Raw genomic sequence first — 27,284 nt, forward strand, 5'->3', positions numbered from 1 at the left:
TAAATAAATGAGAAGTTCACATAACTGAGAAGCCCTGACTCTGGTGGGGATCAAAGCCAGAAGCGCTTTGAAGAAGCAGTAGAGGATGCTTTTAACCTCCGGACATGGTCTGTCTACTTGGCCTTCCTGGAAACTTCCTGCCTCGACTCTGCCTGAAACCCCATCCAGACACCGGCCCCCAGCCCCAAATCTAATAAAAAGGGGAAAGAGGAGGGAGGGAGAAGAACAGTCGAGGACAAGTCCTGATGAAGAGGAGAATAAAGCCAGTGCATACGGCAGAATGCCTCATCCCCTGCCTTCCCCATCGGGAGCTCCTTTCTCTCTGCAGGTGGCCAAGTTTGTAGAAATGGTTTTCTGGGTAAATAATTTAATTGAGCAGGTAGTAATTTCTCTTATATTTGAGGCTGTCCCATAGCTCCGCAGTTTAACTGGCTCACAGGTGGGGCTCTCTCATTTCGAATGAGGCTGGGGCTGCATGAGGTGCCCGTGAACCCCGGAGCATCCTGGAAAGTAGATGAGGATGAAAAGAGTTGAAATGCTCTGATTTCCTGTTTGATTTAGATAGCGTTTCTGTGCCATGTCCTTTTGAAGACCGAGGGTTGGATTTTGGGAAAGAGGGACAGGCACAAGGGGCTGGCTCCACGCAGGGACCTGGGTGGGTTTCGGGGCCATCGGGACGGTCAGTTGAAAGGAGCTGTGACACCCCGCGGTGGCTGCGCTTATTAGAAGCAGACCATATAGTCGTTGGATCTCCTCCAATTTATGGAGCCAAGGCGAGGTGTTCAAGGCAGCGTTTGATTCCTCCTCGTTTATGTCAAGAGATGTGGATCCAAAGACCTTTGAATCGCTGAAGATTAGGACGTTCTGTGGCAGAGAAGCCACAGGAGGTGTCCTAGGGTCAAGATGTCACCTTTCAAAAAAAAATCTAGATTTCTTCCTTGAATGATAGCTGGCAAGGTCACCATTATCAAGATAAAAAGTGGTGTTCCCTCACTGTGTGCTCACCATCCTGGAAACTGTATTTCTAGTCTGTGAATAATCACCGTAAAGTAACACTGATCCTTCCAGGTTGAAAAAAATACACACTGGTGGTAATTCCTTACATTGGGGTTTATTTTTTATGGGTGAATATTGCCCGTTCAACTTCTCCTTCCTGCAATGCCTCCCTAGCTGCAGACGTTCAGGTCACAAAGTTAGAAAGCCTTAGGCCAGCCCTCAACACCCCCAAAGACCGGAGGAGAGAAGGATGTGCAAGGAGGAGAGTTTCTGTAATGAGGACCGTTTGCTCCACCGTGGAAACCCAGGACATGTGTCAGGGAGGGCTTCACGGAGGAGTCGCAGCTTAGCTGGGATTTAAGGATGCACAGGAGCTATGTTACCTCGAGAGAGAAAGCTACAAGATACCACAACACCTTTGAACTAAATAATGACTTTTCCACGACCCCCCCACCAAGGTTCTTGGAGGGTCCGCTCCCTCACAAGCTGGGTGATTCTTTTGGAGTTTGCCGGCGCAGCTGGGTTCTGAGTCCAGAGTGGTGTGCCGAGGGCCGTGACGCACGGTGGGCGCATAATAAACGGTCCCCACGCTAAAATCTAAAGATCGTGTGAATTTAGGTCTGTCCCTTGTCTTCTAGCTCCTCGCTCTGTGTTACACACCTACACAGAAGTGTGTGGGCACATGTGACTCACATACATCCAAGGGCTGTTTCAGAGGGAGTGTGGGAGAAGGAATTCAAATTAAATGAATTGTCCAAGAGTATAATCCTTCCAAGTCAGCAGGGAGGCTGAGCGATTTCTTTCTCAGGCCTAAGGGAATGAGTACTTGAGACAAGTATTTGAAAACCTTGTGAACCCCAATTCTCAGAGAGGCTGGAGGAGAGACCATCTGTGGGTGTGGGCGTTCCTTGAAAATTTAACTTTCCAGGAACTGGAAAATGTGCTAGGGTGTGTCTCCTGGGAAAGTCCGTTCTCTTTTGCTGATTGCTCAGAACAGTGGTGATGGAGCTGGCCAGCGCTTGCTCCCCAGACTCTCCGCTTGCTGTTACCGTCCTGCCCTAGACACTTCACGCGTCTGCACCTGGAAGCCCTTTCTCTAGTTCCTGGGCCCCAGAAGTCACACATTCAGCAGCTTCCAGCACTTGCTAGAATGTTCTTGTGAACGTTAACAGTTGGAAGGGACAAGCAGGTTCTCTGGGGACTGTCCTCCAAGCTGGGTGCCTGGTGCCACACTCATTCCCCCCGACCCTAGCCTGGTCTCTGTTTGCAATACCCAGTGAAGGCTTTTTTTTTTCAGGTATTTTAAGAGAAACACAAGAAGTGAGAGGTCAGATCATGGCTTTGTCACAGAGCTATTGGCTTGCTTCTAGAAAATAAATAAGATTGAACGTACTGCCGTTTTTCAAGGAGGTGACTTCTTAATATCATTGTTGGCTGTGTAACAATCCTGCTGGCTCATTTTGTGCGCTGATGTCTTCCACTTTGTGCTTCTAGGGCCCGCAAGGCACACCGGGGCTGATGGGCCAGCCGGGAGCCAAGGGAGAGCCTGGAGAGATTTACTTCGACGCACGGCTCAAAGGAGACAAAGGAGACCCAGGCTTTCCAGGACAGCCTGGGATGCCAGGCAGAGCAGGGTCTCCTGGGAGAGATGGCCATCCGGGTCTGCCCGGCCCCAAAGGCTCCCCGGTATGTTTATTTCCAGACTTGGAACGCCCACTTTATCGGATCTGCAAAGAATGAAGAAATGAATTATTTGCATTGTAGCTACGTATTTTCATTTGGGTGGTGATGCTTACATGTGATGTTCGGTGGTCCGTGGGGAGACTTAAGTCTGCAAACGTAGGCGTCGATGCTGTGGATGGGGACAGTGGGGGACAGTGCGTGGGTATCTTCTGGCGCCCACATGTTGGATGTTCACATGTCAGCTGGGAGGTGAAGTTTAGCGTTAGTGGCCTGCAAGTTATCCTTGAAAAGACAGTTCCAGATACAAATACTTCACTCTCTGAAGGGTGTCCTTGTGTGGGGAGGGAGGGTGCCGCCCAGCGTAGACAGGAATGCTGTGTCATTTATTAACTGCCAGTTGACCTTTGTAGAGGGGGAAGTCAATATATAGCATAAGCCAGTTAAATTCTGACACTTATTTACTACAGATGGTGGAGGGATGTGAGATGAACACATGTTGGTATATCTGCCGATAATGTTTCTTTTCTCTTTGCATGTCAGGGTTCAGTAGGATTGAAAGGAGAGCGTGGACCCCCCGGGGAGTTGGATTCCCTGGCAGTCGAGGTGACATCGGCCCTCCTGGGCCTCCAGGGTTTGGCCCTATTGGCCCTGTTGGTGACAAAGGACAAGCGGGTTTTCCGGGGACCCCTGGATCCCCAGGCCAGCCAGGTGAGGCCCGAGGACCTCGGGTGCACAGAGCACTGGGCTCCACGACGTGGGGACAGGAGTCTGGTGCCCATTCTTCCTGGAGGTGGCCTGGCCCGGGCCCTCTTGTAGGTATACTGTGCCTTGTGGCCTCATGTGTGAGAAGGGCCCGGTGACGCGTAGAATCTGGCTGGAAAGCATCTGGATTGATAGGTGCTTTTTCTTCTCATGAGGATACAGTGCCTTCCAGTTCAAGTGGGCCTTTTCTGTGGAAGGGATACCAACATGAGCTTGTTTTTTTTTCCTCTTTACCTATTTTTCTGTGTCTCCCTGGTGAACAGTCCACGTGGGCTTCTGTATGCTCCAAGCCGGGTAGTCTCACCTCTCCACGGATGGGCAGGTGCCTATGGGCTGGTTCCAGGTGGTCTTTGCCTCACTGTTGCTGTTCAGTGCGGGGCTGGCTTCAGTCACTTGTGCACCGTGTCTCCCTCGGGCCTGTGTGCTCAGTGGCGGGGGGCGGCGGCCAGACAGGCGTGGCCCTGCCCTCCTGGTGCGCACTGCTGGGGGTTTGGTGGAGCACGTGGTGCGAGGCTGACACGAGGCTTTCCCATGGACACGCTCACTCCCCCCTCACGCCCTGCGTGTTATCGGGGATGGAAGTGGTCATGGGGTGGCCTCTGGCCTGGGACACGGCAGGCTCCCAGGCACAGGTCGTGGGATATGCTTCAGGCTAGAAACCAATCACTCCCGCCATTCCCTAGCCCCCCTCCCCGCCCCCAGCCCGGGCTGCAAGAGCAGAGGCCAGGAAGGGCTTGGGCACTGAGGAGGGAGGGAAGAGTGCAGGACTAAGAAATGTCCTAGAAGTCCTAAAAAGGAACGGAAGGCCTTCGGATGATTACAGTTGTGTGACTGGTAAAGCTGGAACCACATAGGAAGTAGCTGCGTGACCAAGCTAGGGAGGAATTAGATGTCATACTTGGGGGACACGTTCCAGGACCCCCGTGGAAGCCTGCAGCCAGGACAGTACCAAACCCCGCATACACTACGTTTCTCCTGTGCGTACAGACCTGTGGCAAAGTTTAATATGTAAATGAGGCCCGGGAAGAGATTACCAAGAACAACCAGGAGCAAAATAGAGTGCTTATAACCACACAGTGTAATGAACATCGTGTGGATGTGTGTCTCCCTCTCAATATACCTTCTCGTCCTGTGCCCACCCCACTTCTTGTGACGAGGGGACGTGACAGGGTGCCTCCGTGGTGAGGTGACGTGAGGTGAATGACACGGGCACATAGGCAGCGTCCAGTCACCGTGGACCTCCTGAGCCATGCCACGGTTGACTGCAGGGAAACTGAGACCCACACAGTGGAACCGTTGATAAGGGGGTGGCGACTGCGTGGCCTTCGTGCTCACTGATACGCAGATCCTGTCGCAGGCCGTATATCCAGCCCAGGTTTTCTCAGTTCTTATCCCACCGGGGGCTGTTACTTGCTTATTACATGATAGTGTCAAATTCATAAGCTCTCCTGCACAGGGCACGTTAGCCTGTCTTTGTTGGAAGTGCAAGCATCACTCCCTACTGTATTTCTTACTGTCATTCTCGTTGGCTGTATGGCTCATGATTACCTAGCACCCAGTTAATGACTCCCTTGATTACTGTTTGTGGTTTAGCAAGGATCCCAGAAATGTTTCTTTGGTGACCCTTTTGGGGGCAGAGAAATACTGGGTTTGACCTAGGAAGACCCCCCCCCCCCATCTTGGAAAAGGGACCTCTGGTCTCTTCCCCCCTAGCTCCTGACTCCAAAATCAGCATCTCAAGTGCTCTTTGGATCTGAAAGTTTGCAGAACTGTAAAAAGGAATTAGGCGCTTCTTGGCCAGAAACTACCATCAGAAGGACCAACTGGGGCACACACAGATGCATCCTAGCAGGAAGGGAAGGAAGAAGGTTCCTGAAGGAGGTGTTGACAGTGCTGTTGGTCAGCTGTCTGCATTCTGTAGACTTGCTTGGCCATCCAGACCCGGGCAGCTTCTGGATTAGAAACGCAGGCTTCTTTGATCTGCCAAAGCCGTGTTTACTCTGGTGACATTAAAGCCTTGTTCCCAGGGTGGAACTGATAGCAAGTATGTGTTGGGGTCGGTCGGTTGGCATTTCTCAGAGTCTGCAGTGAAAGAATGTGTTGGCCGTTCCTGGGAGGCCCCATATGTCTTGCATGCGTGTAGGGTGTGTGAAGAGTCCGTGCGCACGTCTTGGAGGTGACCCCTTTGGTCTTGTCCTTGCAGCTAAATCCTGACCCCCAGGGGGTCTCCCAGGCATGAGCGCCCGGGGCTGGGCTGCACCTCGGGCCCGGGCTGCTCCAGAGGGCACACGGCCGTCCAGCTACACGCTTACGGGTTGTGCTGATCACCCACTTAGCACGTCCCACCAGATGAATGTAATTTAGCGCTGCCTCAAAGCAATGTAGAATTGGTATTGTCTAGTAAATTGAGGGAGAACGCTAAAAGTGTTTTGACTTTTCCAGATGGGCTAATTAAGAAATTACTCAGGGTCATCTCACCTCTTGTTTTTTTTCTTAAAGATTTTTATTTATTTGTTGAGAGAGAGAGAATGGTAGAGAGAGAGCACGAGAGGGAAGAAGGTCGGAGGGAGAAGCAGACTCCCCGCCAAGCAGAGAGCCCGATGTGGGACTCGATCCCAGGACTCCAGGATCATGACCTGAGCCGAAGGCAGTCACTTAACCGACTGAGGCACCCAGGCGCCCCTCACCTCTTGTTGTTATAGATTTTCTAGCTTTTTGTGACTCTTATTTTGGACTCTTAGGGAATTCGTGTGTCAAACATCTGGGTCCTTTTGGCTATAAATTTTGGGGAAAAAAGGAAGAGCTCTCTGTGAAAGATTCTAGAAAAGTAGAGGTAGGAAGTGGAGGTATGCAGGTGGGGCTGCTCTGTAGGTAGGCAGAGTGCTGGGGACAGGACATGGGCTCGCTTGCTGCGTCCTCGCTCAGGATGGGACGTGGGCTCTCATACCATGTCTTTGCTCTTCCCCTAGGTCCCAAGGGTGAAGCAGGAAAAGTTGTGCCTCTACCTGGTCCCCCTGGAGCACAAGGACTTCCGGGATCCCCAGGCTTCCCAGGGCCACAAGGTACTTTTAACGCTCTCGTTTGCCTGGAGTTACGCTTGGAACAATGACAGGTTTTTCTCTCACTGACTGTTGGTCTTGCTCATAACAACAGGTGACCGAGGTTTTCCTGGAACCCCAGGAAGGCCAGGCCTCCCGGGAGAGAAGGGCACTGTCGGCCAGCCCGGAATCGGATTTCCAGGGCCTCCTGGCCCCAAAGGTAAACCTGCAGGACAAGCCAGCCCCCTGAGTGGGGCCATTGCTCTGCCCGCGGCCCATTTGGGCCCCTGCCATCGCATCCGTTCCCCGGCTGGTGGGCACTGAGGGCCGTGGCCGTTCTGTTCATTCCTATGAATCCTAGGCGAGAGGAGGCAATGCATGTAAACACACTATTTGAGTTGGTGACTTGCCCTTTGGGGGAGCTTGTGGAAGCCTGGAGGACAGTGAATGCGGTCACCGAGGCAGTGGGTTGGCCGGGGGGGGTTGAGATGTCAGGACCCGGCAGCTGCCCAGGGAACTGGGAGAAGCTGCATTTCAGGGTGTTCTCCTCATCAGCGCAGGGGATGCGCAGAGCAGCCGGGCCCCGTGCCAGGCTGGGTGTGGGTCAGCGGGAAGGGACCTGGGGAACGAGGGAGGGGGGCTTTGCTCTCAGGGGGGAAGGCCCCCACACCCAGAGCCTGGGTCTGCACGGGGCGCTGACATGTTAGAACCAGAACTTCTTTCTGGAAACAGTAAGGCGGTCAGGAGGACAGTTTGACTGTTTCTGTTGCTCTCGTGGGTCTGTCTTCCTGCGGGTGGGCCCTGACGTAGACTTGCCGACGTGGACCTCGGTCCAGGACTGAGCAGGCGCTGTGTGCAATAAGGGGCATCTCTTTCCTGCTTGGGCCGCCGTCCTGACCCCAGTTTTCTTGGCCGTGTGTGCAAACCTAGTGGGAAGAGCTCTCGAGGCTCCCACCTTCCTGTCCAGAGGCTCAGCCTGTGTTGCACCTGCTGACAGAGTCACAGGCCTGCACACCCCTCCAGGCACTGCATCACACCCACACACGCACGTGGCCACGTCTCTCTGGCTTAGAGGGCAGAAGGCCCTCAGAGACCCTCCCAGTTCACAGGGACAGTGCTGACGCCTTCTGCCTGTTCCCGAGCCACACCCTCTCCCCTGTGAGCACCTTAGCGCCATCCTGAAAGGTAGAAGTTAGCTGGTAAGGTCTCCTCATTGGAGGCTGGCTGCCCACTCACACAAAGTGGCTTGGCGATGTGCACACTGGTGGGCGGTTAGGTCCACTCTCTGATGAGACCCCTCGGTACCACAGCCCCACAGCACGTGTGATCTCTGCATGCTTATAGATCACCGCACGTCGTGGACCTCTGCATCCCACAGGGGGACCCTCATGCACAGTAGAGCCATGGGGCAGCTGTTAGCCCATCGGGCCTTCTAGGGTTGGGGCCCAGTCTCTAAATGCCCCACGCGCCTCTGGTGTGGTGTAGCTGCATTCGAGGACCCATGGTCTGCAGCGGTGCTGCTCACACTGGAGCATCCGGGACTCCCAGGGTGTCTTGTGAAAATGCGGATCTGCTCCAGTGGATCTGGGTGGGCTCTCGAACGGGCGGCATGCTCGGAGCTGCAGAGTGGGAGGGCCACCCTAGGCTGCACGTGTCACAGTGGTCTTTGTTTTGTTTGGGGGGTGGGGCAGGAGGAAAAACTGAGCGGAAGGAAGGCAAGAGGGGATGGTGGGGGAGAGACAGGGAGGGCGGCAGGCACTGCATGCGGTCCAGGGCACCCAAGCTGCCCCAGCGGGCACCAGTGGTTCCCCCGATGGCGACCGAGGCCTCACGCTCTTCTTAGAACCACCTCGAAGGGCTCTTTGTTGTTGGCCAGTTCAGTTCAGTTGTTCAGTCCAGGGACGTCTGAGCAAGTGTGAGGGAAGCGAGGGAAGAGGGGAATAGCTTTGGCACATTGGTGATTCTGTGGCTCTTCCTACAGGTGTTGATGGCTTACCTGGAGATGTGGGACCTCCTGGGAGTCCAGGTCGCCCGGGATTTAACGGCTTACCTGGCAACCCGGGCGTGCCCGGCCAAAAGGTGGGTGCTGAGTGCTCTCTGGATTGCTGTTTCCTCATCCTTGTTATTAATTAGACCCATAAAATGTGGCTTATTAATGTCATGGTGTATGTTGGATCAGCGTGCTTTGTCGTTTAGAGAAATAGCATGGGGTAGCAAAGAAGGAAGTGCTGGTGTGTGGTAGTTGATGTTTTGGGGGAATCGTTTGTTCCAGTTTTCGGAGTACATGCTTGCCTGCGTGTGTAGCGCATCTCAGGGTCCAGGGTGGGCCTTCTGGGAATGGCAGGAGAAGGCTGTGTGCAAGCCACCCGGGAGAGTCTGCTTTTACTGACATGCTGGCCCAGTAATTCTTTGTGGCGGGGGCTGCCCGGGACATGGTGGGGCTTCAGCCGCCCCCCCCCTCCGTGGCCTCTACCCACAGATACCAGAGGAACACCCTGCGTCCACCCCCAGTCATGGCCATATCTCTGGACGTTACCAAGTGTCTCCCGGGGGGGCAGTGGAATGGCCCCAGTTGAGGACCCCTGGGCTAGTGTGACTTCGGGACTCTCCTTGCCTCAGACATCCCTCTGCCTTTTGCTGATACTTGAATTCCACTCAGCAAGTGTAGCCGACCAAGGGACAGATCTTTTCCTGTTCTGATTATAAGAAAGGAAAGTGAAATTGCTAGAAGGCATCCTGTGAAATGGGAGAAAGGACCAAGGGCAGTAGTTTCACTTTGCCAATGACAGGCTAGCCTGGCCTGTTTCCTTTTTATTGGGAAGGCAGGGAGCGGCTGTGCTTATTGGGCAGGTGCACACGGGCAGGTAGAGGCTGTGGGTATTGGGCAGGTGCACACGGGCAGGTGCTCATGCGCAGGTAGAGGTTGTGGGTATTGGGCAGGTGCATGTGGGCAGGTAGTGGCTGTGGGTATTGGGCTGGTGCGCATGGGCAGGTAGCGGCTGTGGGTATTGGGCAGGTGTGCATGCGTGCGTAGAGACTGTGGGTATTGGGCAGGTGTGCATGGGCAGGTAGAAGCTGTGGGTATTGGGCAGGTGTGCATGGGCAGGTAGAAGCTGTGGGTATTGGGCAGGTGCACACGGGCAGGTAGAGGCTGTGGGTATTGGGCAGGTGTACACAGGCAGGTAGCGGCTGTGGGTATTGGGCAGGTGCTCACGGGCAGGTAGCGGCTGTGGGTATTGGGCAGGTGCACATGGGCAGGTAGAGGCTGTGGGTATTGGGCAGGTGCTCACGGGCAGGTAGCGGCTGTGGGTATTGGGCAGGTGCACATGGGCAGGTAGAAGCTGTGGGTATTGGGCAGGTGTGCATGGGCAGGTAGAAGCTGTGGGTATTGGGCAGGTGCACACGGGCAGGTAGCGGCTGTGGGTATTGGGCAGGTGCTCACGGGCAGGTAGCAGCTGTGGGTATTGGGCAGGTGCACATGGGCAGGTAGAGGCTGTGGGTATTGGGCAGGTGCCCACGGGCAGGTAGCGGCTGTGGGTATTGGGCAGGTGCACACGGGCAGGTAGAGGCTGTGGGTATTGGGCAGGTAGCGGCTGTGGGTATTGGGCAGTTGCACATGGGCAGGTAGAGGCTGTGGGTATTGGGCAGGTGCACATGGGCAGGTAGCAGCTATGGGTATTGGGCAGGTGCACATGGGCAGGTAGCAGCTGTGGGTATTGGGCAGGTGCACATGGGCAGGTAGCTTGGTCCTTACTGTCTGCACCTGTGCCCTGGGTTTGATGAATTCATGGGCTGTGCTGGTGAACTGGCTTCTCTGTGCTTCGGAAATTTCCAGGGAGAGCCGGGCATTGGTCTGCCAGGGCTCAAAGGATTGCCGGGTCTTCCCGGCGTTCCCGGCACACCTGGAGAAAAGGGGAACATCGGGGGACCAGGTGTTCCTGGAGAGCATGGTGCTGTCGGCCCCCCAGGCCTTCAGGGAATCAGAGGTAACTTTTTTTTTTAAGATTTTTATTTATTGGGGCACCTCAGTCGTTAAGCATCTGCCTTCGGCTCAGGTCATGATCCCAGGGTCCTGGGATCGAGCCCTGCGTTGGGTACCCTGCTCGGTGGGAAGCCTGCTTCTCCCTTTCCCATTCCCCCTGCTTGTGTTCCCTCTCTCGCTGTGTTTCTCTCTGTCAAATAAATAAATAAAATCTTAAAAAACAACAAAAACAAAAAGATTTTTATTTATTCATTTAGAGAGAGAGAGAGAGAGCATGAGCAGGGGGAGGAGCAGAGGGAGAGGGAGAATCTCAAGCAGACTCCTCACTGAGCGGGGAGCCCAATGTGGGGCTCGATCTCACAACGGTGAGATCATGACCTGAGCCGAAGTCCAGAGTCAGACACTTAACCAACTGAGCCACCCGAGGCCCCGAGATGACTTCTTACAGACAAGTCTAGACGGTGGCAGGGGGCTGGGGCCTCTTTATTTGATGTACGCAGAGCCCCTGTCAGGAGCTCTGTAAATGTGTGTTGAATGAATGATGGAAATCACAGGAGGCTAGACCTTATGGTATTGTGTTGTGGTTTATCGTGTGGGTGGGTAGTGTGTGCTTTGAAATGTGCTATGGTCTGTATGCAGTTTATTTACAATTTCTTCTCATGCAGGTGACCCAGGACCGCCTGGATTACAAGGTCCCAAAGGAGCTCCGGGAGCTCCTGGAATTGGCCCCCCTGGAGCGATGGGCCCCCCTGGAGGACAGGGACCACCAGGATCCTCAGGTGATGGGACATTCTTCCACAATTACTGCTTCCCCAAAGCATGCTGATGGAGGGGACGGGCCGTCAGGAGTCTGCATGAAGTGGGGATTAGTGCTCCCTTGTGAATAAAAGGGGGAAAGGGCGATTCTGCTTTGTGGAAACCAGTCTGATGTTCACTTAAAGGGAGGGTTGTAGGTGTCTTTCTTTTCCTCGCACTGAGCTTGGTTTACCCTCCAGAGATGTATATTCAGTGATATTTTCATTGACTTAAAACGACTGGCATCTCCATTTTATTTTCCTGTGGGGTGGGGGAGGTTAGTAAGTTGTGGGTCCCGTAAACTGGCCCATAGCTATAGGAGCTGCCTTTGCCTTTAGTGACCCGTCCGGAAGTGAGACAGTGCTGCTGGGCTGACAAGACAGTCCCTGAACACAGCTGGAGAAGCAGCTGGCCTGGGGTGCGAACACTGCGGACCTGCCTGGGGCTGATGGCAGCGGAGGCTGCTGCCCGCCAGTGGCAGACGGGAGGGCTTGGTCTCCGGGCCTTGTCCCCGCAGGATTGGCCCATGGCTCTAGACGCCGCCACCCGGGATGGTGGGAGCATCCCGGCCCCCAGCACGGCACACGCGCTCATGTGCCTCCTGCAGAAAGCTCCGGCTAGGCCCGGGGGCTGCCCCACAGGGCTCCCTGCAGATCTGGCTAACTGCTCTCGCTCTTCGCCCCCTTCAGGCCCTCCCGGAGTGAAAGGAGAGAAGGGCTTTCCCGGATTTCCAGGCCTGGACATGCCAGGTCCCAAAGGAGATAAAGGGTCCCAAGGGCTGCCTGGCCTGACGGGACAGTCGGGGCTCCCTGGTCTCCCCGGACAGCAGGGCACACCTGGGGTGCCTGGGTTTCCAGGTAAATGATTTGTGAACTCCGGCCCCCTGTCTGTCCGTGACCCATAGTATCTACAGTCAGCATTCACTGTCCTTCCATCTGGCCACAGGTCCCAAGGGAGAGATGGGCGTCATGGGGACCCCGGGGCAGCCTGGCTCACCGGGACCAGCGGGCCTGCCAGGATTACCAGGAGAGAAAGGTAGGGAATGGGCAGCTCTAGCAGAGCCTGTCTTGTGTCCATGTCTCCGTGTTCCTTGGAAACTCTTGAGAGGTTGCAGGTCCTATTTCCTTGCAAGAGGCAGAGGAAAGAAGTCAAGAAGTTCAGGCAAGGGTTGGGGAGACCTCCCCCGCCGCCTCCGGTGGGAACTCCTGGTGGGCGGTGCATGTGGGAGCAGGGGCTGTGCCCTGCCCAAAACCAAACAAGAGACAGGTTTTCGGCCGTTCCTTATTGGGATGTTGGAGTTGGTTTGTTTTTATAGGATTGGTGGGGTCTGTGGTCCTGCAAGGTCATAGGAACTGAGGCCTTAGAATCAAATTAGCAAACTGGGCAAATTTTTAAGTCTTCATTTTTATTTCTTACCTTGTTGTTTGAAATTGGTCCAAAATATGTTTTTTTTCTTTTTTTAACAAATTGACTTTGTGAGACGTGGAAATGGTCATTTGTTTAGTAGAACAAGAAAATTCCCATTTTATTGTTTTGTATCAGATTGAGGGGCACCATGAACAGATATGATGAAGGTCCTTAGGAAAGAGGGAAAGTGTAAAGTATTTAAGCCGATAATAAGCAGAGTCACAAATATAGTAGGGTCATTAGCGAATACTAAATTGTAAAAAATGGCTTTACTTCTTATTTCCTGGGGCCAGATTCTTCTGGTAGCTCAGACACTCGCCACACCCTGCTACCTAGCGCTGCTTGTGGACAGGCCGCAAGTTCTTCCTCCCTCCTTTAGCAGAAGGAGTGCCACGGCGTGTCGCTGCCTCCGAGAGGCCTTGGCCACACTTCACCGGTGCTTGTCTTTCCTCTGCAGGGGACCACGGCTTCCCGGGCTCCTCGGGACCCAGGGGAGACCCTGGCTTCAAGGGGGACAAAGGAGACGTGGGTCTCCCTGGCATGCCTGGCTCCATGGATAAGGTGGACATGGGCAGCATGAAGGGTCAGAAGGGAGACCAAGGAGAGAAAGGTGACTGGGTGAGGGGTCTGGCGGGCGTAGAGCTGCATGTCTGACCGGTTCTGTAGCTCGCGCCAGTAACATCAGCCCAACCTGTGTTTCTGCAACAGTTTGCCTTTTAAGCAGACGTGGGTCATCACCACTCTTTTTCTGTGATGTGCAGGACAGACTGGACCAACTGGTGATAAAGGATCCCGGGGAGACCCTGGAACCCCGGGAGTACCTGGAAAGGACGGGCAGGCGGGGCATCCTGGGCAGCCAGGTATGCAGTGAAGTTCAAGTCCACCGCACGGCGGGAGTTTGTGCTAAGCACTGTTCGTTGGCATTAACCTGCTGGGCTTTTCTCTGTCACCCTAGGACCTAAAGGTGACCCAGGCATAGGAGGAACCCCGGGCGCTCCAGGACTCCCTGGACCCAAGGGATCAGTTGGTGGAATGGGCCTGCCAGGTACCTTGGATTCAGATAAGATGTCTCCTTTCTAAAGAAAAGAATGCGCCAGTGCTGGTGGGACAGGCCTGTTGGAGGGTGTGCCTCGCCCCGAGGGCATGATCCAGTCTTTTACCCCAGGGCACATCTTCAGTTCTGTATGGTCTCCTGCCTCAGGATCAGTGGCATTTGGCTGACACAGCGACCACTGCTAAAAAAAAGAAAGAAAATCACAATTCAATAAAATAAAATACGGGCTGTCTGCTGTCACCTTTCGATCAGGTGACTGTCCACCTGGCCGCCATGTCCCCTGTGCAGTCTGGGCCAGCCACTGGCGCCCCTTGGCAGCCACCTGGAAGAGCCCTCTGGTTGCTCTACCGCAGCCCTGAGCTGGCCCCAACCCCGCCTGCTGCATTCGCTCCCGTGAGGGGACGGGTGAGAGGCAGAGAGTGCAGGCCTGAGCGCGGGCCTCAGGTGGGTCCGCGGCTAGTGCCTCTTGGAACCCGCTGGGTAGGGAGAGCCGAGGCAGGAGGCCGGCCTCTCTGGCCCCCCCTCCGCCTTCACAAGGCACCTGATCACCCCCGTTCGACATAGAGACATCTAGCTCGCTGTTTACACCTGTCTGTAAGGAGGTCTGGGTACCAGCATACGTTATGAAAGCAGGTATGCACTTACTCTTATGATGGCCTGCCTCAGGACCCTTCTGATTCTTTGGGGTAATGTGCATTGATTGTAGAATAAAGAACACAAACGCCCTTTGTTACACTGCTGCCAAAGCAAATATGCTAAGGAGTTCATGTATTTCTTCTGTCTCTCTCTGAAATGATGGTCCCTAGAAGACAGGACAGGCGCTTCCTAGTGTGGCACTAACGTGCTGTGGGCAGCTGGCACCTGCCTGTGTAACTAAGAGATTGATGGGAAACATGTTCTTTTACCTCCTTCTTGCAGGCCGTCAGAGCGCTTTTTTATTTTGAATATTAGCACCTGCTAAGCACACATGCAAGTTTCAGTTGTCTGCTTTGTAGGAACACCTGGAGAAAAAGGTGTGCCTGGGATCCCTGGCCCACAGGGCGTCCCTGGCTTACCCGGGGAGAAAGGAGCCAAAGGAGAGAAAGGGCAGGTGGGCCTCCCTGGCATTGGAATTCCGGGCCGTCCTGGGGACAAGGTAAGAGCCCCCCACTTGGAAACCCCCCCTGCCCGCCATCTGAGCAGCTCAGCACATTAACTTACTCGTAACACAGAACAGTGTCCCCCGACTTACTCCAAGTTGTGCCTCCTGCCTTCTGTCCACCACCCCTTCCTTGGGAAGGGTCTGGAGGCTGTCGGAGAGGCAGGGCAGCAAGCCCTCACGGGCTGGAAAGGAAGGGTGAAGAGGGGCGTGGAGAGTAGGAACAGATCATCGGCTCCTTTGTCCGGGCTTCCCGTTTGTGCTCGTTTTTTGGACCTGGACTTTGACTCTTCGTTAGAAAGCTGGAAATGGGATTCTCCAGTGTAACGTTAATGGCACCAAAATGTGTACTGTTATCCAGAAAGGGCCCCCAGACCTTTGTCCGGGGACAGATGTAAAATGCATGGGCTCAATGTCTACTCACAGGGAGATCAAGGGGTCGCAGGCTTTCCGGGCAGTCCTGGAGAGAAAGGAGAGAAAGGCAGCGCTGGTACCCCAGGGGTCCCCGGCTCCCCGGGCCCCAAAGGCTCGCCAGGGAGTGTCGGCTATCCAGGTAGGTGAGCTGGGCCTCCTCCTGAGCTTGGGTTTGAAGGTGACGGGAAAACTCAAACTGATGGCATTCTGGTGTCTTTCGTCTCCCATCAGGAAGCCCCGGATTGCCGGGAGAAAAAGGTGACAAAGGTCTCCCGGGATCGGATGGCATTCCCGGCATCAAAGGAGAAGCAGGTAGAGACCACTTTTTTGAATGCACACAGGGGCCATCAAGGCTGGGAGTTTCCCTCCCTCAAGGTGGCACATCGTGGACCCCAGAATGTCCCCGGGTGACCCAGCCCTCCTCGTTTCAGATGGACGAACTGAGTGTAGGGGGCTCATGGGGTCTTTCTGAGGTCTGGCCACCAGTTAGGAGCTAGAACCAAGGTCGCAGAGCTGGCTGTTCAGCTAGGTCCAGTTGGTTCTAGAGGTTCTAGAATCGGTTTGTGTGTCAGTGTGGGAGTTTGATGTACGTGTCTCGGGCACGCCAGGGGTGCTGGGGTAACGGCTCCCTGGAGGAAGGTCACACGAGGGTCTTGCGTGCAGAGCAGGTTCCGTGAGAGCATCCGTGCCTGACGGACTGATGTGACTCTTCTCTCTGAGGTCTTCCTGGGACTCCTGGCCCCACGGGCCCAGCCGGCCAGAAAGGGGAGCCCGGCAGAGACGGAATCCCGGGGTCGGCGGGAGAGAAGGGTGAAGCAGGTATGCTCAGCTTCTGCTCCCTTTCAGGACGAGCTGCTCCCTTGGGCGTCAACAGGTCTCAGACTTCTGGACCGTGCTAAGTGACTGGGGCTGGGCACAGAGTGGCCCCTACCCCGCGCGTCCGTACTGTTTGAACACTGGTGTGGACCAGGGGAGGGGCCTGGCTAAGAAGACGAGCAGGGGGCGTGCACTTCTCCCAGCAGCAGGCATGGGCTCCTGCCCTGAGCTCCCAGCGGCGTGTGAGAGAGCCACCCAGAAACAGCCCAGACTCTCCCTCCTGAGCCTGGCATTTTCCCCTCTAGAGAGGTGGTCCTGGGGACATTGCCGGTCCCCCACATCTCCTCCCGTCACTCACGGGCTGCCAGCTCCAACAGTGGGAATCACGTACACGGTAGTACACATGTGTAGCAAGAGGGTGACCCCGAACTGGGGACCCACATGGGGAATGTCGCTGGAGAGGGGCATCCCGGGGGTTTCCTGCGGTCAGGGCTGACCTCTTGCTAAAGTTCATTGTTTCATTCTGTACACCTTACGTGTATATTGCGTGCGTTCATTTTCTTATAACAATAATTCATGAAATGCCTTCACATCTCCTTTCCCCCACTTTCATCTTCCTTCGAGCCCCTTGCTCACGTGTGTGGGCTTCCCAGTGTTTACTGTCTGGAACGTCTCTGACTCTCTCTGCCTCCCCCTAGAACGGCTGTTAGCTGGATGGTCGTCTGAGAAAAGCCGGTTTGTTAGTCTCTAGACGGGAGGAGAAAATACATGCTTGCTTGTACAGGTCCTTTCTACTAAATGCCGTAACGGTTCTGTGCTGACAGGTACTAAAGAAAAGTGCTAAATGATCCATACCCAGTCCAGGGCCTCTCAGCACAACCGTGGGAGTGGGATTTTTCTCGCACATGTGTGATGAACTGATTTCCACGTATCCTATAAAGAGCATATGGTATTGGCACACAGAGTTGATGGTGTTTAGTGCTGGACCTGCAGACCAACTGTTTTAGGAAATGTGGACGTGACTTCTTACCCTTAACTTACAGGTCTGCCCGGAAGAGGATTCCCAGGGTTTCCAGGGGCCAAAGGAGAGAAAGGTAACATTTGCGAAACAGAGCGGGTCTCGCGATTGCGAGGAGGCCGTGGGCAGGGGTGGCAGATGCCGGCTCTGGGTCAGTCTCGTCGGTCTCGTCCGTGCCTGCTCCTGGCCCCCGACAAACCACCATCTGGTGCACTGTGCTTCGATTCATTGTCTTCTGAGACATCAAGACAAGAATCACAGGGAGGGGCCTGCTGTCAGTTTTGGCGATGACTCTGTTTCATTCCTTTCTTACTTTTTCTTAAGAACCTTGAAATCATCCTAGAATTTTGGTATTTAATTAGCAAGTTTGAAGTAATATGGTGGAGGCTACACATGCAGGGATTTTTTCCCCCTATAAATTCTTACCTTAAAAAAACTTTAAAGACAGTTTATTACCGTGTTTTTCTCACTGACATACAATAAACTACACAGACGTAGAGGGTGCCATTTGGTCGGTCTTGGTACATGTTCCCACGTGCAGAAGTACCCCCACATTCAGGACAGCGAACACATCCATTCCCTCAAAAGTCTTCTAGGCTGCTCTGTCATCCCCAGCTTGCCCTTCCTGCCCCCAGCGCCACCCCCTCACCACCCACTGGTCTGTCTTCTGGCACTGTGGATTAGCTTGCATTTTCTAGAGTTCTATATCCACAGAATCCTCTGTATTTTACTCTTTTTAGTCAGACTTTGTTTGCACAGCATAATTAGTTTGAGAGTCACTGGTGTGGCGGCTTGTACCAGGCGTTCCCTCCTGTTTCTTGCTGCTGAGTAGTGTTCCGTGGTGTGGCCTAACAAGCTCTTCAGTTAGCGGTGCTCTTGCTTGCAGACGCCTCTGAGCTTGCATTCCAATGGCTTTGCGGCAAAACACTTCCTTTAAAAAGTGTTAAAGAGAGGTGCCTGGGAGGCTCAGTCAGTTAAGCATCTGCCTTCGGCTTAGGTCATGGTCCCGGGGTCTTGGGATCGAGTCCCACGTCGGGCTCCCTGCCTTTGAGCCCCTTGCTCACTTGTGTGGGCTTCAGTAAGTAAATAAAATCTTTTAAAAAATGTTAAAAGCATCAAGAATGACAGCTGGGCTCTTGTATTCTAAGCTGACTCTTTTCCAGGTCGACCATGGTTGCAGTCTAGTGTGTTCCTTGGTAGAGCAGGGAGAGGGCACATAGCTCTGTTGTCCCCCGATGCCTTCCGGAAGCCACTCCCTCCTCGTCCCTGGGCCATGGTTTCTCTTCTCCCTGCCTTTCGCCAGCATCTCAAACTGTTGTTGTTGTTTAGGTTCAAAGGGCGACGTGGGTTTCCCGGGACAAGCCGGGAGTCCAGGCATCCCCGGATCCAAAGGAGAGCAAGGATTCATGGGTCCCCCGGGGCCACAAGGGCAGCCGGGCTTGCCTGGGACCCCGGGCCATGCCGTGGAGGGGCCCAAAGGAGACCGGGGTCCGCAGGGCCAACCTGGCCTGCCAGGTAAGGATGTCTCACCAGGGTCAGAGCCGGCGCCGACCCCAGAAGGCGCAGACACGCTCAGGTGTGACCGTGATGGGAGTACTTCGGTCCTCAGTGGAGTTCTTTACTTAGAAGTTTGCAGCATTGATTGCAGCCCAGAACTGCTTCAGATATTTGGGGACCCTTGTTCGGCTTCTGCTGGGTTACTGCCCCCCCCCCAGGTCCTTTCTGTCAAGGACTTCAGTAGATGTGACAAGTGATTAGAGGTAGACTAGACATTGCTGGGAGAGACTGGGGCGCAGATGTCACCCGTGCTGGCTTTACATCCGGTGGCATCCTGGCACGCCCCACCCCCGGCCCAGGGCGGCTGTGTGGCGGGGTCGTTTGCTGCGGTTGGGGTGCCATCGAGCAGATTCTCCCTTCTAAGACGGGTGGGATTTCCGCAGGCTCCCACAGCGCCCTACATTGTTGCCCGGGGCGGGGGGCAGTTGGGTGGAGATGCCAAGCCCACCTGTCCATAAAATCACCCTCTAACCCCAAATGTGCGACTTTCGTGTCTCCCATTAGGGCTTCCGGGACCTGTGGGGCCTCCAGGGCTCCCTGGGCTTGACGGACTCAAAGGTGACAAAGGAAACCCGGGCTGGCCGGGGGCTCCTGGAACTCCAGGGCCCAAGGGAGAGCCAGGATTCCAAGGCCTGCCTGTGAGTTGTCCGTGTGCCCGTCTTGTGTGTGAACAGGGTCGCAGAGCCGTGCGCGTGTGTGCATGGGTGTTGGACTCTTGCATCCTCTCTGGAGGGGCTGCTGCTTGTTGCTGGTCATCTGCCATCTTGCCTGACGTCACAGTAGCTTACAAGTACAACATTCTTTGTACCTAGTTTTACAAGACACGCTCCAGGGAAGTGTAATCCCCGTTGCTGGGGATTGCAGCTCAGTGCCTGGGCTAGAAATCTGGGCACACCCTCGATGCAAACAGCAGGCTTCAGTAAGAGAGGTGCACTCCCTATTTCTGGTGCCCTGAGTGGCTGGCTGTGTCCACGTACCCGTTGATGTGTGTACGCATATCTGTGTTTGTGCGTGTTTTCATTGTGACCCTTTTTTAAATAAGCAAAGAAACAAATAACATGTGAGAAACCGTACGACTTATTTATACTGAGAAGTGTGAGAAGCAACTATTTTGAGATAGCCAGAAAATGAGATAATATGTTTAAAATACATGAGTGATGCCATATTTATAAAGAAAAACAGTCCTCCTTTGGTTATGTGTTTCCTTCTCTCCATATTTAAAATCCCTTTTCAGATAAGATATCAAGCTAATTCTAAAGAAAATGCATTATGCTTGAGTGTTTGGGGGAAAGTTTCCATATGGTAGTTTGGTGCTGAGAGGTTGATAGGTCATGGTGACGCGCGCTCAGGAAGGCCCAGGTCTGTCCACGGCACCGTGCTGTGGGCTGGGGACGGCAGGACGCATGGCGTGCACCTGCTCTGGGAACTGCCTGTGTAGACGGACCAGGGGAGGAGGCACCGTGAAGGAAGCAAGTGTTCCAACTTCCAGCTCCCTCGTGTAGACGCGAATAGAGATCTTGTCTTTCTTTTTACGTTACTTAAGAAAGCACAGGGCACTGTTTGTTCACAGAGCTCCCTCGCAGAACGCTGAGGGCCTGCCCTAGCCCCCTGACTAGCAGGTCACTTGAGAGACTTACCACCTCCTGAGAATTTCCTGGCTGACATTCTCCTTGTGTGTCTAGGGGATTGGTGGCTCGCCAGGGATCACGGGCTCTAAGGGTGACATGGGGCCTCCAGGAGTGCCAGGATTTCAAGGTAAGACCATAAAGAAGGTGCTGCTTGGAGGAAGAACCTGACCACTGGCCCTTTCACGTTGATAGGCCGGCCTGATTACGGTGCAAGACACTGTTCTCCCAGTTAAACATGCTATCTCGTGCTATGGCAGCCTGATTTCTGTCACTCTATGAATGGCTGTATAAAGACACTCTGCATGTTCTTATTAAGAATCAGCGGATCATTTGCATCTCGATCATTTGTATTATCAGCAAGAAATCATAGATTTGGGGCATTCATTAATTTATTAACATATTAAGTGAGCATTTATTGGGTGCCTCTCAGCTCCCAGGCACTGTGAGTTTTACTGCTGAATCTGATACATATGAATGCCAGGTGAATAAAACAGGTTCTCAGTCTGCAGGCATCTTGGGGTCTATTTGGGGACATGCGTGCACCAGATTATGGCCAAAAACGGGATCTTGTGCCCCTCCACTATTTGTGATCATTTTGTAGTTTGTTGTAGGTTTGGAAAAATGTGACTTCTCGGTTCTAGAAAGAAGAGTTTCATGAAAAGTTTTATATAGCTGACCAGAAGTAATGTTCTTTTCTTCCCTGAGAACAAACTGGAAATATATGTTCACTGTGTGTGTGTATGCATGTATACATGGGTACTCACGCACCTAGGTATGTGTGTATGCGGACACACATGCAGTGGGCACATGCGTGTGCACATGTGCAGGTATGGGTACCTGCGTTGGAAATTTCTGTGCAGACAATGTTCTTCTTTCCTCCAGGTCAGAAAGGCCTCCCTGGCCTGCAGGGAGTGAAGGGGGATCAAGGTGACCAGGGCTTCCCTGGAAGTAAAGGTAGGAGCTTTTGCTGTGCCGGCAGGGCCTTGCTGATGCTTTGAACGCACAGAATTAGGGAGTTTGGTTTTGCAGACGTGAGGGCTTGAGTATCATTAGGAAACAGTTGATTAAAAACTCTTTGGTAGCTTGTCAGGACATTTTTATGACGTGTCTTGAAAGTCAGGCTCTTTAAATCTAGGAGGTGAGTCCAGAGGAGAGGGTAGGACAGACTCAAGATTCACAGCCCACAGACTCCGGAGGCAAGCAGCCCAACGACTTAGCTGTCCTAGGGAGGGGCTCGGTCTTGCATGGACAGGCTGCATGGGGGCCGGGGGGCAAGGAGCTCTGCACAGGGAAGACTCTTCCTCGGCTTCTCCTCGGCGGCTCCCGCACCCCAAGGCAGCTTCGGGGGGAAAACCAGCATCCCGTTCTAGCTTCTGCTGGGCTGACCACATCTCCAGGGCCATGTTTAATTTTCGAAATCATGCTTCAAGAGAGAGACTGAGCAGTGCAATGTCAGGAACAAAAGAAATGGGGAAGATGTGTGGAGGGCAGGAGAGGACTGGGGGCTGGGGCTGACTCAGAGCCTCTGTGGACTCTGGAGCTGCTCCTCGTCTTTGAGGGGCTGCCATGCAGAAGGATTAAGTTTATGTGTCATTGGAAAATGAAGGCCCATGCTTGTAATATACCTACAGCCGATTTCAGAGACTATAGGAAGATCCCTTCTAATTGCATACATTGCAGCGCTCTGGGTGCAGGTGGGCTCCCTGGGAGGGACGGAGCTTCACCTGCTGGGCCTGTACAGGTGAGGGCCGCATGGTGGTGGTTGGGGATTCCAAAACCGAGCGGCCAGTTTATACTAATGACCCCCAGCCTGAGGATTCAGGATTTTAGGTTAAATAGTAGAAGTATGCACATGACTTACATTTTTGATACTGAGAAACGTTGTGTTTGGATTGGTTTTCACATTGGGCTCTTCTCCCGGGAGCATTGACAGTGGAATTGATCAGTGGCATCTCTGATTTCCGCAGGCCTTCCTGGCCCCCCGGGCCCCCCGGGACCCTACGATGTCATCAAAGGGGAGCCAGGGCTTCCTGGTCCTGAGGGTCCCGTAGGTCTGAAGGGGCTCCCGGGGCCTCCAGGCCCCAAAGGACAGCAAGGTAAGAGTAGCCGAGCTACGAAGGGGAGGTGTGGGGGTTGGGGGGAACAGGTGGGCTTTCCTCCTCACGCGTGTGTCTCAAACCGGGGCCTCTGGGTGGTGACTGTATAGACACATATTTGAATATGACTTTCTTACTTTCCTTCAATGGAATCAAAACCTAATGAAGTTTTCGAGGGGACTGAAAAAGCCAGGACAAAATACAGGAGGAGCTAGAGGAATGTACAGTTCAACACATCTGTGCTCGCTGGGGAACCCATGGGCTGCAGACACAGAGATCACCTTTTCCAGCGAGAAGATAAGGGATGGTGGGAGGCGTTGGTCTAGAACCTCGTGAATGGGCTCTGACAGTGGCCCAGAGGCCCCAGCCAGCTGGCAGTTCATGCCCGGGGTTCCCAGACACCTGACCCAGAACTTTATGAACGCTCCCTATTGCAAGAGCTACCAGTGAGGGTGGGTGGGCCGTAAGGAGAAGGAAAACGCTACAGTTGGGAGGAGGCATCCGTGAAAATTTAAGTTTGAACTGTCTGCAAGTAAAGGGTGCACAGGAAAACAAAAGCCTGTCCACGTGGGTATATCTGTTGCATAAGATTCACTTGAGGCTTGGGAATGTGGCCTGGGTGAGACGCTTGAGAACACAAAAATGTGTCACAGCCCTCCCTCTCCCCCCAGAAGCTGCCTTCCCCCACACCATGCTCCAGACAACAGGAGCGAGCGGCCGGGGGCGCTCCGGATCAAATGGTGGAGTGCGCCGCCTGCAAATGCGGGTTTGGCTACCACCCCGGGGGGTGTGAAGAAGGCATTGCGGGAGGGGCTCCTGGCTTCCGGCAGAACTTTCTCACTGCAGCTGAGGGTCTTAGGGTGGCCGGCCAGGTGGCTAAAAACACACTCCAAAAGGGAAGAAGAAGCCACAGCCTGCGGTGCTCCAGGACCAGGTCGTGAATTCCTTGCCCTTTCCTGCAGGTGTGACAGGATCCGCGGGCTTACCTGGACCGCCCGGTGTTCCTGGTTTTGACGGCGCGCCTGGCCAGAAAGGAGAGACAGGACCCTTCGGCCCTCCTGGTAGGTTTCCTCTTGACCCAGTCGCCTCCACCTGCATCCTTGGGTTCGAAGTGTGTGGAAACATGCACAGTGGAATTGAAAACGTTACTTGGCAGATTTCCAAAGAAGTCTCGTTTTGTTTTTGGGTTTTGTTTTTGTTTTTTTTTTTAATTTGTTTAGAGGAAATAAGGTCTTACAGAGGAGCTAAAGGGCTGTCATCATTTTTTCTGTGTGGAGAGACAGATGTTGAAGCAGCACACTGTTTCCAGGTGTTGTTGAAAGATGGCCAGCAGGGACAGCCTGTGGCCTTCTGAGGTCGGGGGGAGCGGGCTGTAGCTACAGAAATTCCATGTCGGCAACAGACGAGAGGGAGTAGATCATAATGCCAGTGTTGGCCACAAGGCCGCTGTCTGGCTCGGGATGCAGTGGGTCTGCTCCCCGAGGAAGCCAAAACTCAGCGGCCCCATAATGACTGAGATGCTGAGGCCCGAGGCATCGACTGGAGGGGCCAGGGGCCCAGCCCAGCAGGAGGTCTGTGAGCAGCTTCGCGGGCAGGGAGCACAGTGACCCGGGGGATGATAGCACTCGCCACCAGCACCCAGCCCTTACCACCCCACTTCCATGCGCCGTGCTGGGTGGGCTGCCGTGGAAGGGAAGCCACCTTAAAGGGAGGTTTTGTTCTAGTAATTCTGTGATCCTTCTCCCTTAGAGGAGCCCCAAATGTTGTCTGAGTGACACACGTGGAATCATGTCATTTATTCTACCTACTCGTATATTCCTTTTCACGTATTTCGTTTACCCATTGGATTCAATTTTCTGAGCATCTGCTCTGCACCCAGCACTGTGTTTATAAAACATCTCGGTGGTCTGTAGAAAGGAGAAGCTGGGGCAGGACAGAGGCGGGTTGCTGTACTTAGTCGTCCTCGAAGTCTTTCAGGGGAGCCTGTCTGCAGCCAGGGAAGCTCATTTCTCTTCTGTCTTCCAGGTCCGCGAGGGTTTCCCGGCCCGCCAGGCCCTGATGGGTTGCCAGGATCCATGGGTCCCCCAGGCACCCCGTCTGTTGATCACGGCTTCCTTGTGACCAGGCACAGTCAAACTACGGATGACCCACAGTGTCCTCCTGGGACCAAAATTCTTTACCACGGGTACTCCTTGCTCTATGTGCAAGGCAACGAACGGGCCCACGGCCAGGACTTGGGTGAGACGCTGGGGACACGTGTATCCGTGTGATACAGAGTTGTGGCGGCTGCCAGAGCCATACTCAGCTCTGGTCCTGGTTCAGGGCGCCACAAAGACACGGTCAGTGCAAAGGGCACCTGATGCCGCTTGCCTCCCGCCTTACAAAGCGAACCACCAAGTTCAGCAGCTACCATGTTACTAAGAGAAGCCAAGAAAATGTAAAACCTTTTCAGTTCATATAACTTTCAATCTCTTCTTCACGTTATCAAGTAGGTCAAGATTTCTGGAATATATACTTCACAGTTAGCTTTGAGATTCTTGAGATAGGGCCGTTTTACTGGTGCTCTTTCTAAACAATGACCGGCTTAATGACACACACCTCTAACTGGTATGGAGCTCAGAAACAACAAGCAGCCCTAGAAAGGGAATCTCTGCATTTTTGGCAAAACGGTTGTTAAAGACATTGTCCAGGTGGTTTCTGTCCATCGTACAAGGAGCCACCTGTTAAATTTCTCTTGGAATTCAGTTTTATAAAAGATTTCTCTCCTTTAATCAAAATATCCTATGTAATTCTTTGTAGTTTTCCTTTTACCTTGATGACTTTAAATGTGATTGAGTGCTCATTTACAATCACACTAGTCTGTGCGTGTATTTACTTCCTTTCTATTTATAAGGTAAAACATTCTCATTTCCATTTTGATGGTTACTTTGCATGGAGGCAGACTGATTATAAAGCTAGCCCTTGACGCTGTCTCTCCCCATGGCTCTAGGCACGGCTGGCAGCTGCCTGCGCAAGTTCAGTACGATGCCCTTCCTTTTCTGCAACATCAACAATGTGTGTAACTTCGCCTCCCGAAATGACTACTCCTACTGGTTGTCCACGCCTGAGCCCATGCCCATGTCCATGGCGCCCATCGCTGGGGACAATATCAGACCGTTTATTAGCAGGTGAGTCGGGCATTTGTCAGAGTGGATGTAGAATTGAAGAAGAAAGATCTCTCGTAGTCTAGGCAGAGGTTGTTACTGTTTTTTTTCAGTCCCCCCCCAACATTCGACCTATTGCCATTCAGTTTATTGATTGTAATGTCAGACTTTTGTAACCCAAGTCAGCCGTAAAATCGTTCGATATAAAAGTTAGCTCTCCTCTTCAAAATGCCAGGGCAGTGCCTTGGAGAGGTGATTGATGCCTGGCTTTGGGGCAGAATTCCTGTTCCGTGTGAGTCACGGGGGTGGCCGCCCTCCCTCCCATGAAGCCGTGCCCCTGCAGTCCTCGGCAGCCACAGGAACAGCATTCTCAGTTTTGTTCTATCAAATAATTCTCTCCTTGAGGAGGCTTTTCAGGTTTTTTTCTTCTGAATCACCCCACCCCCGTGAAATTAAAAAATTTTTTTATTATTTTTAATTGTAGTAAATAGACATCACATAAAATGAATCATCTTAACCATTTCTAAGTGCACAGTGGAACTCACACATGGGTGTGAGGTGGTCTCTGTGAAGTTGTAATACAGGCATACTGTCTGCTTTGTACACAGAAAGGTGATACAAATTTACTGTATACATAAAAATGTATACATACTAAGATGTTTTTCATACTCTCCCAGCCCCACCAACTTCTGCTCCCTGAGGATGAAGTCCCACTGACAGTTCATGTGTTTGACCAAGCAGCTTCCCAAATTAAGTGCTTTCCATGCTAACTAATGTCTGGAGTATGTGTTCAGGTCTGCCTGGTAGGAAGTAAAAGGGGAAATTGAAATTATCATGACTGAGAAATACACGGTTGTCCTGTTTTTGCTCCATTCCTTCCAATTAAGAGCTGATTCCTTCACTCTACTCAGAAGTAGAAAAGCGGCAGTGGTGTGAATTCATCGAAGAAGCTGTTCTATAGTTGTACTTTCTAACACACTAAGATAATAAGGGATGGGTAGAATAATAAGGCAGACGGGTTTGCCCCAGGGAAGTGGGAGTGAGGACTCACTACCTTTTCTACATTCCCTCTAAAGAACCAAGCAGCTTTTGACGAGGAAGAAAGAGATGGCAGGGTCCTGGGGTCAGAGGGCAGAGGGAGCAGGAAGTGTGTGCCAGAGCTGGTCCTGGGAGCCCTGAGGCCGGTCTGGGGCTCTAGCCCCTCTGGACCCACATACGCATGCAGGGGTGCAGGTCCCCGGAGAGACAGGTACCACAGAGGAGGACCCAGAGCCAAAGAGCTGGGAGATGCCCTGATAAACAGGAAAACCATAGGTTTTTGATGGATTTACATTAAACTATCTCCTGATAACTTTCTTTAATGTTTCTTTTGAGCTGTAAGAAAACTCACTTTTATGGGTCTTAAAATGGGAAAAGTGGTTCATTACACCTTTGAGTGGCACCTTTCCAAACCGTTATTTACGCGTTTCACTGAGCGTCTGAGACTTTCTCTGCGGAGACTGTCCTGGCGCAGAACCATGCCAGCTGCACCCGAAGGAAAACTAACCACCTTTGTGTTTTTGTTCAGCTTCCCTTGGATAACAGGTAGAAAATGATTATTCATGTTTGTTTGTTGTTTACCACCTTGATAAAACTACCCTTTGATCTTGATTTGGTTGAGGAAAGGGCTGTGGCATGTGTTTGCAATATTCCAAAATCAGGTCCATGAGAAGCCTGTGTCTGAGATTTGCTATTCCCCATGGACCCCTTACTTGCTT

The 27,284-nt window shown here is 53.1% G+C and overlaps 1 protein-coding gene across 1 annotated transcript in view; it reads left to right on the plus strand.

Annotated features, from left to right (window-relative positions):
* The window catches only part of COL4A1 (collagen type IV alpha 1 chain), a 141,885-nt gene that overhangs the window by 108,691 nt on the left and 5,910 nt on the right, over window positions 1-27,284 (plus strand). Inside the window, 26 exon segments of the mRNA XM_027590257.2 lie at window positions 2,491-2,682; window positions 3,220-3,253; window positions 3,256-3,387; window positions 6,411-6,503; window positions 6,595-6,699; window positions 8,461-8,558; window positions 10,315-10,465; window positions 11,127-11,240; window positions 11,946-12,113; window positions 12,202-12,291; window positions 13,121-13,273; window positions 13,425-13,523; window positions 13,619-13,708; window positions 14,713-14,852; window positions 15,282-15,408; window positions 15,501-15,581; window positions 15,990-16,088; window positions 17,129-17,179; window positions 18,433-18,618; window positions 19,165-19,298; window positions 20,343-20,415; window positions 21,171-21,242; window positions 22,256-22,384; window positions 23,347-23,445; window positions 24,410-24,622; window positions 25,374-25,551. Of these exon segments, the coding sequence (XP_027446058.2) occupies window positions 2,491-2,682; window positions 3,220-3,253; window positions 3,256-3,387; window positions 6,411-6,503; window positions 6,595-6,699; window positions 8,461-8,558; window positions 10,315-10,465; window positions 11,127-11,240; window positions 11,946-12,113; window positions 12,202-12,291; window positions 13,121-13,273; window positions 13,425-13,523; window positions 13,619-13,708; window positions 14,713-14,852; window positions 15,282-15,408; window positions 15,501-15,581; window positions 15,990-16,088; window positions 17,129-17,179; window positions 18,433-18,618; window positions 19,165-19,298; window positions 20,343-20,415; window positions 21,171-21,242; window positions 22,256-22,384; window positions 23,347-23,445; window positions 24,410-24,622; window positions 25,374-25,551 (3,101 nt within the window).

Source organism: Zalophus californianus, chromosome 3, assembly GCF_009762305.2.
Source record: "Zalophus californianus isolate mZalCal1 chromosome 3, mZalCal1.pri.v2, whole genome shotgun sequence".
Classification (NCBI taxonomy): domain Eukaryota; kingdom Metazoa; phylum Chordata; class Mammalia; order Carnivora; family Otariidae; genus Zalophus; species Zalophus californianus.